The sequence below is a fragment of the Schistocerca cancellata genome, chromosome 6 (genome assembly GCF_023864275.1).
Source record: "Schistocerca cancellata isolate TAMUIC-IGC-003103 chromosome 6, iqSchCanc2.1, whole genome shotgun sequence".
Taxonomy (NCBI): domain Eukaryota; kingdom Metazoa; phylum Arthropoda; class Insecta; order Orthoptera; family Acrididae; genus Schistocerca; species Schistocerca cancellata.
Genome location: NC_064631.1, coordinates 572781339 through 572791783, shown reverse-complemented (window position 1 = coordinate 572791783; position 10445 = coordinate 572781339). Strand labels below are relative to the sequence as shown.

At 45.7% G+C, this 10445-nt stretch overlaps 1 protein-coding gene across 1 annotated transcript in view; it reads left to right on the top strand.

The window, feature by feature from the left end:
* The first annotated feature begins 267 nt into the window (after nt 1-267).
* LOC126088437 (atherin-like) overlaps nt 268-10445 on the top strand; it is a 156049-nt gene continuing 145871 nt past the window's right edge. Inside the window, exon 1 of the mRNA XM_049906580.1 lies at nt 268-558. Coding sequence (XP_049762537.1) covers nt 268-558 — 291 coding nt within the window. The remainder of the gene's footprint in view (nt 559-10445) is intronic.

Genomic DNA, 10445 nt, shown 5'->3' with positions numbered 1-10445 from the left:
GGCCACTTGTCGCTTCTACAGTGCACAGTCGTATGGGCTTACATACAGGAGGAGCATCAGATGCACTCTACCACAAACTACAACACAGAAAGCATTCGAGTTCCGTAACAGCTGGTTCGGAGAGCAGCAGGTGATCAAAAGCAGTTTAGCAGCGGGGAAGGAGCGTCGCTCTTCCGGTCGCACACGCATTCGGCGGTTTCCCGACGTGCGGAGCTGGCGTTCTCCGGTGCGGCGTGCAGCATAGCGGCAGAGGCAGAGAGGCTGGGAATGGCTGTGGCTGTCTTACAGGCCCATGGTGGCGCCGCCGCTGTCGTGGTTGCGCCGCAGCCGCCAGAGCGCGTGCCGGGCTGCCACGAGGCGCGCGAGCCCGTAGCGAGCCGTGGCGGAGCGGGGGGCGGGGCTGCGCGCGTCGGGATCCGGCCGTCTGCCGCTGCCGCTGCCGCTCGGCCGCTACTGGCGTCGCGACGCCGGCCCGGACGCCGCCCCCGCCGCGTCGCCGTGGCAACCGCCGCCCCCGAGCCGCGCGCGCGCACTCTGCGCCCCCACACCCCCACCCCTGTGGCCGACGCGATCCCGCCCCCCCCCCCCCCCCCCGTGACGCCCGCCGGCGGCCCCGTGGCTGCGTGACCGGCTCACCGCGACCTCGTGGCCTCGGCAGATCGGTGGCGCTGATAGCCGGCCGGCCGCCCTCGCGTTCCGCTGCAGTGAGCTAGGTTGCGCACCGTAACTCTTCTGGGCTTCGCCAGCTCTCCTTGGAATGGGTTGCAGCGACTGTAAACGCCAGTCACGTATGCAACATACCCGCTGGTGAGTCACGAAATACCTCGTAACACCATGTCGGGCCATCTTTTACTGCAGCACTCGACATTGTAAGATTGCAATAACTATGCCCCTTACATGAAGTCATTAAAGATCACCTAACTCACGTTGAGCGAACAGTAGGGCTGAAGAAAATGACTGACAAGGCACAATGCATCTTGTAGAGGGTATAGTATGGACGTAGTGGAATAATTAATGTCGGGTGATGGTTTTAAAGTAATTCACACGGCATGAAAACTTTGTGGAAACGAGTCGCTTTACTGGACACTGCCGGCCGAAGTGGCCGTGCGGTTAAAGGCGCTGCAGTCTGGAACCGCAAGACTGCTATGGTCGCAGGTTCGAATCCTGCCTGGGGCATGGGTGTTTGTGATGTCCTTAGGTTACTTAGGTTTAACTACTTCTAAGTTCTAGGGGACTAATGACCTCAGCAGTTGAGTCCCATAGTGCTCAGAGCCATTTGATTTTTACTGGACGCTAGTTTACGCCAGGGAAGTATCTGACCGTGGCCGGCCGGGAGAGCTGCTGAGGGAAGTGACAATAGGCAGCTAAGGGCGGCTCGAGCTCTGAGAAAGTGGTAACGGTGCGCGGCCTCCGGCCGCCTTAAGATGAGTGACAGTGAGTGGGTGGTTGACCCCGTCTCCATGCTGCTGTACCGGGAAACGGACGGAGAACTTGTACGCCTGTCGGTAAATGTCCCTCGTCCCGTTTTCTGTGAAACGTGTGACAGAGCCGCGCAAAGCTACGGTGGAGCGGTCGACAGAGGTCCAAATACGCGTGTTCGTGACTATAGCAACTTCACGCCGAATTCACGGTCCGCAGAGCCTGAAGTAAATCAGGTGAAGAGCGACAGTATGAAATACGCCGGCCTCCGATGGGAATGTAGGACTGAGGAATTTGAAGTACTCTCCTGGGAGAGTACTTCCAGAAAACTTGGTGTTTGTGCAGACACTAAATAGAAGAAGGGGAGAGCTAAATTGAAGAAGTTGAGAGGAAGGGAAATTTTGTGGGAATTTGTTCACTTCCCAGAGCAGGCATTGGTCGGCGCTAGGAAGCGACGTATAATTAACGCGACTTGCGCTGCAATTGGCGTAAGTGATTTTGCTGGAGGGGAAACCGAGGCGAAGAGCAGACTGGCAGAACTCTCAGTAGAGGTCTTCTGTTCCCAGCTTGCCTAGAGTGCGGACGTGGCGTTCTTTACTCAGATTGCCTGAGAAAGAGTGAGCACCTCTGCAGTTTAGGACTCAGCAAATGGAACGATTGAGCTTGGAGATATAAAGTTTTGGTTCAGCTATGTACTGGGCAAGATAGCTAGGAGTGAATAGACGAGCGCAGCCTTGCAGCACCACGAGGTCGGCCGACGTCCACACAACGACGCCGCTCCGCCACGCTGTATTCGGTGATATTGCGCCCGCTCCGGCCACTGATTAATTTGTTGGATCATGTCGGGAAAGTTTCCACGAGGGTTTAATGGGCCGTGTATTGCAGAATTCTCCACACACTTCGCATTACGCCTGGGTCAGTCGATAGGAATTACTTTTGAGTTATCGCGCTTTACTCCACGCAAACGCAATTTATTACCACAGCTTGATAGGAGAGTCATGTAATGTGATGATTGAAGGTCGTGAGTTAAAATAAATCTGTGCTAATAGACTGCATCTGTTTTCAATCAAGTAGTTGAAATCCCAAGTCACTTTCTTAATTAATTTTATGTTCAACATTTGCATCTGTGTTCAATAGCTGAATATAACATCAATGTGCACCCCTTTTTAACTAAAAGTGATCAATTCTGAATAAATTAATGTCAACACTGCCACCGCAGTTCAATCAGGAGTCACAGGGCCATATTACTTTTTTGCGTTATCCGATATTGCGGCAGTTTTGCACTCTCTGTTGATCTGTTAGCCAATTAGTTGGGGTGAACACACGCCAAAACCAGCTAAGTGACGGGTGGGGTATTACAACATGGCTGAAATACTAAATGTCGTTTTCCAAAGCTGTTTCACAGAGGAAGACTGCACTGTAGTTCCTACTCTAGATTGTCGCACAGGTGACAAAATGGTAGATATCGAAATAGACGACAGAGGGACAGAGAAACAATTAAAATCGCTCAAAAGAGGAAAGGCCGCTGGACCTGATGGGATACCAGTTCGATTTTACACAGAGTACGCGAAGGAACTTGCCCCCCCCCCCCCCCCCCCTTCTTGCAGCGGTGTACCGTAGGTCTCTAGAAGAGCGTAGCGCTCCTAAGGATTGGAAAAGGGTACAGGTCAACCCCGTGTTCAAGAAGGGACGTCGAACAGATGTGCAGAACTATAGACCTATATCTCTAACGTCGATCAGTTGTAGAATTTTGGAACACGTATTATGTTCGAGTATAATGACTTTTCTGGAGACTAGAAATCTCTGTAGGAATCAGCATGGGTTTCGAAAGAGACGATCGTGTAAAACCCAGCTCGCGATATTCGTTCACGAGACACAGAGGGCCATAGACACGGGTTCCCAGGTAGATGCCGTGTTTCTTGACTTCCGCAAGGCGTTCGATACAGTTCCCCACAGTTGTTTAATGAACAAAGTAAGAGCATAGACCAATTGCGTGATTGGACTGAAGAGTTCCTAGATAACAGAAGGCAGCATGTCATTGTACTGAAATGCAGGAGGATCTGCAGCGAATTGACGCATAGTGCAGGGATTGGCAACTGAATCTCAATGTAGACAATTGTAATGTGCTGTGAATACATAGAAAGATAGATCCCTTATCATTTAGCTACAATATAGCAGGTCAGCAACTGCAAACAGTTAATTCCATAAATTATCTGGGAGTACGCATTAGGAGTGATTTAAAGTGGAATGATCATATAAAGTTGATTGTCGGTAAAGCAGATGCCAGACTGAGATTCATTGAAAGAATCCTAAGGAAAAGCAATCCGAAAACAAAAGAAGTAGCTTACAGTACACTTGTTCGCCCACTGCTTGAATACTGCTCAGCAGTGTGGGATCCGTACCAGATAGGGCTGATAGAAGAGATAGAGAAGATCCAACGGAGAGCAGCGCGCTTCGTCACAGTTCATTTAGTAATCGCGAATGCGTTACGGAGATGATAGATAAACTCCAGTGGAAGACTCTGCAGGAGAGATGCTCAGTAGCTCGGTACGGGTTTTTGTTGAAGTTTCGAGAACATACCTTAGCCGAGGAGTCAAGCAGTATATTGCTCCCGCCTACGTATATCAAAAAATGGCTCTGAGCACTATGGGACTCAACTGCTGTGGTTATAAGTCCCCTAGAACTTAGAACTACTTAAACCTAACTAACCTAAGGACAGCACACAACACCCAGCCATCACGAGGCAGAGAAAATCCCTGACCCCGCCGGGAATCGAACCCGGGAACCCGGGCGTGGGAAGCGAGAACGCTACCGCACGACCACGAGATGCGGGCCCTACGTATATCTCGCGAAGAGACCATGAGGATAAAATCAGGGAGATTAGAGCCCACACAGAGGCATACCGACAATCCTTCTTTCCACGAACAATACGAGACTGGAATAGAAGGGAGAACCGATAGAGGTACTCAACGTACTCTCCGCCACACACCGTCAGGTGGCTTGCGGAGTATGGATGTAGTTGTAGATGTAGATCGAAATAAGTGTCCAAGGAATAGAAAAGCAACTGAAATCACTCAACAAAGGAATGTCCACTGGACCTGACGGGATACCAATTCGATTCTACACAGAGTACGTGAAAGAACTTGCCCCCTTGTAACAGCTGTGTACCGCAAGTCTCCAGAGGAACGGAAGGTTCCAAATGATTGGAAAAGAGCACAGGTAGTTCCAGTTTTTCAAGAAGTATTGTCGAGTAGATGCGCAATACTATAGGCCTATATCATTGACATCGATCTGTTATAGAATTTTAGAACATGTTTTCTGTTCGCGTATCATGTCGTTTCTGGAAAGCCAGAATCTACTCTGTAGGAATCAACATGGATTCCGTAAACAGCGATCGTGTGAGACCCAACTCCCTTTATTTGTTCATGAGACCCAGAAAATATTAGATACAGGCTCCCAGGTAGAGGCCATTTTCCTTGCCTTCCGGAAGGCGTTCGATACAGTTCCGCGCTGTCGCCTGATAAACAAAGTAAGAGCCTACGGAATATCAGACCAGCTGTGTGGCTGGATTGAAGAGTTTTTAGCAAACAGAACACAGCATGTTGTTCTCAATGGAGAGACGTCTACAGACGTTAAAGTAACCTCTGGCGTGCCACAGGGGAGTGTTATGGGACCATTGTTTTCCACAATATATATATATATATAAATGACCTAGTAGATAGTGCCGGAAGTTCGATGAGGCTTTTCGCGGATGATGCTGTAGTATACAGAGAAGTTGCAGCATTAGAAAATTGCAGCGAAATGCAGGAAGATCTGCAGCGGATAGGCACTTGGTGAAGGGAGTGGCAACTGACCCTTAACATAGACAAATGTAATGTATTGCGAATACATAGAATGAAGGATCCTTTATTGTATGATTATATGATAGCGGAACAAACACTGGTAGCAGTTGCTTCTGTAAAATATCTGGCAGCATGCGTACGGAACGATTTGAAGTGAAATGATCATATAAAATTAACTGTTGGTAAGGCGGGTGCCAGGTTGAGACTCAATGGGAGAGTCCTTAGAAAATGTAGTCCACCAACAAAGGAGGTGGCTTACAAAACACTCGCTCGGCCTATACTTCAGTATTGCTCATCAGTGTGGGATCCGTACCAGGTCGGTTTGACAGAGGAGATAGACAAGATCCAAAGAAGAGCGGCTTGTTTCGTCACAAGGTTATTTGGTAAGCGTGATAGCGTTACGGAGATCTTTAGCAAACTCAAAAGGCAGACTCTTCAAGAGAGGCGCTCTGCATCGCGATGTAGCTTGCTGTCCTACGTTTCGAGAGGGTGCGTTTCTGGATGAGGTATCCAATTTATTGCTTCCCCCTACTTATACCTCTCGAGGAGATAACGAATGTAAAATTAGAGAGGTTCTAGCGCGCACGGAGGCTTTCCGGCAGTCGTTCTTCCCGCGAACCATGCGAGAGTGGAACAGGAAAGGGAGGTAGTGACAGTGGCACGTAAAGTGCCCTCCGCCACACACCTTCGCGTGGCTTGCGGAGTATAAATGTAGATGTAGATGTAGATGTAGACTCATCAAGTTTCTGATGTTCCCTGCAGAAATATTGAGCCATACTCTTTCTATAGCCGTTCGTAACGGCGAAGATGTTGCCGCTGCAGCATTTTATGCACGAGCTGACCTCTCGGTTATGTCCCTTAAATATTCGACGGGATTCGTGTCGGGTGATCTGGATGCCAAAATCATTCAGTCGAATTGTGTAGAATCTTCTTCAAACCAATTGCAAAAAATTGTGGCCCGGTAACATGAAGAATTGACATCCATAAAAATTGCATCGTTGTTTGGGACCATGAAATCCATGAACGGCTGCAAATGGTCTCCAAGTATCCGAACATAACCATTCCCCACCAATGATCGGTTCAAAAATGTTCAAATGTGTGTGAAATCTTATGGGACTCAACTGCTAAGGTCATCAGTCCCTAAGCTTACACACTACTTAACCTAAATTATCCCAAAGACAAACACACACACACACACACACACACACACACACACACACACACACACCCATGCCCGAGGGAGGACTCGAACCTCCGCCGGGACCATCCGCACAGTCCATGACTGCAGCGCCTAAGACCGCTCGACTAATACCGCGCGGCCAATGATCGGTTCAGTTGGACCAAAAGAATCAGTCCACTCCAAGTAAACACAGCCCACGCCATTATGGAATCTCGACATTGGTATGTTACAACAAAAAATTGAAGTCAAGTTACTTTCAGTACGAGACCAATTTATTCTTATTCTGAAAGAAAATAGTAATTTTAATTGCAATGGAGATATGAGTTTCATCGAATGCGCCCATCAACATTCCGAATGGACCGCTCAGGATTTTCATTACGTTCTTTTTACCGATGAGTGTCGCATATGTTTTCAATCAGACAATCCTGGGTGACGTGTTTGGAGGCAACCCGGTCAGGCTGAACGCCTTAGACACACTGTCCAGAGAGTGCAGCAAGGTGGAGGTTCCCTGATGTTTTGGGGTGGCATTATGTGGGGCTGACGTTATCTCAAGATCACTAGTTGGTCGAAATTATGAATTGTTCAGGTAACTGCGTTGAAAAAAAAATAAAAATAAAAGAACGTAAGTTAATCACTTTATCTCCATGATAATGTCATTTTCTTACTAAACATGAAACTTTTTATTCCCAAATTTTTATGAAGGTATTGTCAAACAGTAATTATCGCTGTATTTGTTAAGAAAAAACGGAAATGTTTTGGAGACTGGTAAATCTGCTGTTGTGCACAAAAAAGTCACATCACGCTAGGTTTAAATTCTGAACAGAATGTTGGCACCAAATGAATACTCTGAACATGACTGCCAACATCTATCTGTGCTGTTCAACTCTGTCATGGTTGTGTGAGGTAGTACCAACAGAAAAACTCAGTAACCCCATTTTAATGTTCTATTAAACTACTTATATATTCATTTCATCCATTATGGACTATGGTTTCATGACTACGACTGTTAGTGAAAGTAAAAAGAAAAGAGATAAATCTAATTGCTACAGAATTATTTAGTGCTTATGTGATTCATCTTCAAACGAAAATGTTTTTCTGAACATTCGGTTCTGCTATAATACATAGCATCATTTGGAGTTGGCATCGCATGGCCGTTCCAATTTTAACAGCATCAAGATGAAAATAATTGCATCAACGAATATATTAAAAGAAATTTGATTGCACGTAATGATATGGTTTTATGACGATGCTGATGAACACGATTTTGCTTCTGAAATAAAGTTCGTTACGACGCTGACAATACAAGCGCTATCAGTTGAATGTCTTCTCTTCCTCCTCCTCCTCCTCCTCCTCCTCCTCCCACTCCTCCTCTGCTTTTTCTTCTTTAGATGCATAAATTCAAGTCTGCTGCTCGCTTCTCTATGTATTTTTGTGCTAACCTAAGGAAGCAGTGTTGGGGTTTTTTTGGAGTTTTTGCTAATAAGTAGACGGATTTACGAGGAAGGTTTGTGTGTACAATTTATAAATATTTCGAGCAAACAGGCTGAACTACGGTGAATTTGTGAACCACCGCTTGGAAACGTTGTCATTGGCATCTAGCGGTGAACAGCAGAACTCTTTGGGTGCACTGCTTTGCGCAGTGCATCGTAGCTGCGGCCAAACTGGATGCGAGAGAACGCTCTGCGTTGTTTGATGTATCGACAGCGGAAGGAATGTATTTGGCGCAGCGCGGTCATTGGGGACTAGATATTACGTATTAAGCTATTATTTGTTTGGACTTTGAAATTAACCTACATTTCGTGTGCAGCACTCAGTAACGCAAAATGCAAAAACTGAAAAGTAGCAGAACTGCTCATAAATGTTGCTGGATTCGTGATTTCCTAAAGAAGGAAAAAAATCATGTTCATGATATTCTTGACACCCGTGAAATGAGTATGAAGCATCATTCAGAAACTCCTAGCGGATGACTAGAGAAAATTTCGGAAAGATATCTACTGGAGGCTAGGGGACGCATTTGGAAATAAGACGACAGTTGCAGACTGTCAGTTTCTGCTTTCCTCACAATTGCAATTGCAATTCGCACTCATAATTCACTGCACACATCGAGCAGTTAGTTACTTAACTTCGAAGTACCGTAAACAATCCTTTGAGAACAATCGCATAGCAAGAAAACAAGTGAATACAAAATCAAAGGTTTATTCATTTTTATGCAAAAAGTGTAGCTACTTCTGCAGTGATGCAACTTCTTTACACAAAGAAAGTTTTTGCAGCATCTAAGCAGATGACTCAGCTTTCAGCTTTCTGCTTCCTTTCAATCAAATCTCGATGCAGACACCATTCTGTGTGTGGGAAGGCAAATAATGTGCCACAAAGAGCTTGCGAGTCTACTACCAATTCAAAGACATACCCAATCACAGGATTCCGTAGAAATACTGGAACACGTGAGGCAATACTGACCTTACGACTTATCTTAGAAGAAAGATTAAGGAAAGGCAAACCTACGTTTCTAGCATTTGTAGACTTAGAGAAAGCTTTTGACAATGTTGACTGGAATACTCTCTTTCAAATTCTAAAGGTGGCAGGGGTAAAATACAGGGAGCGAACGGCTATTTACAATTTGTACAGAAACCAGATGGCAGTTATAAGAGTCGAGGGGCATGAGAGGGAAGCAGCGGTTGGGAAGGGAGTGAGACAGGGTTGTAGCCTCTCCCCAATGTTATTCAATCTGTATATTGAGCAAGCAGTAAAGGAAACAAAAGAAATATTTGGAGTAGGTATTAAAATCCATGGAGAAGAAATAAAAACTTTAAGGTTCGCCGATGACATTGTAATTCTGTCAGAGACAGCAAAGGACTTGGAAGAGCAGTTGAACGGAATGGATGGTGTCTTGAAGGGAGGATATAAGATGAACATCAACAAAAGCAAAACGAGGATAATGGAATGTAGTCGAATCAAGTCGGGTGATGCTGAGGGTATTAGATTAGGAAATGAGACACTTAAAGTAGTAAAGGAGTTTTGCTATTTGGGGAGCAAAATAACTGATGATGGTCGAAGTAGAGAGGATATAAAATGTAGACTGACAATGGCAAGGAAAGCGTTTCTGAAGAAGAGAAATTTGTTAACATCGAGTATAGATTTAAGTGCCAGGAAGTCATTTCTGAAAGTATTTGTATGGAGTGTAGCCATGTATGGAAGTGAAACATGGACGGTAAATAGTTTGGACAAGAAGAGAATAGAAGCTTTTGAAATGTGGTGCTACAGAAGAATGCTGAAGATTAGTTGGGTAGATCACATAACTAATGAGGAAGTATTGAATAGGATTGGGGAGAAGAGAAGTTTGTGGCACAACTTGACCAGAAGAAGGGATCGGTTGGTAGGACATGTTCTGAGGCATCAAGGGATCACCAATTTAGTATTGGAAGGCAGCGTGGAGGGTAAAAATCGTAGGGGGAGACCAAGAGATGAATACACTAAGCAGATTCAGAAGGATGTAGGTTGCAGTAGGTACTGGGAGATGAAGAAGCTTGCACAGGATAGAGTAGCATGGAGAGCTGCATCAAACCAGTCTCAGGACTGAAGACAACAACAACAACAACCCAATCACATACACAAACATACAGCCATGATTCGCATAGAATATTTGAATTGATTGTTACTCGAAGCGCCACTTACATTATTATGAAACATAACATTCATGCCTCCTAAGACGTTTCCTGGCAAGCACTGCTTACATCATTTCATTTATGTGAAGCTGATGACATTCAATTATCTAACATTGTTCTCAGAATTTTATGCGAAATTCTACGCTGTGGTCGATAAACAAGTTTACCGCTACGCCGGCAGTAGACAAATACTGTGTGAAGGTGTGGCAGGTCGCTGGTTCATTATAAATGTCATGCAATATTATTATAGATGTTGTTACCCAGCAACAAACTGTCACAGTATCAGGTTATAATGCCAACTACATGTGCATGCGTTTTCAAAGAAATTCGGATACAGTTACA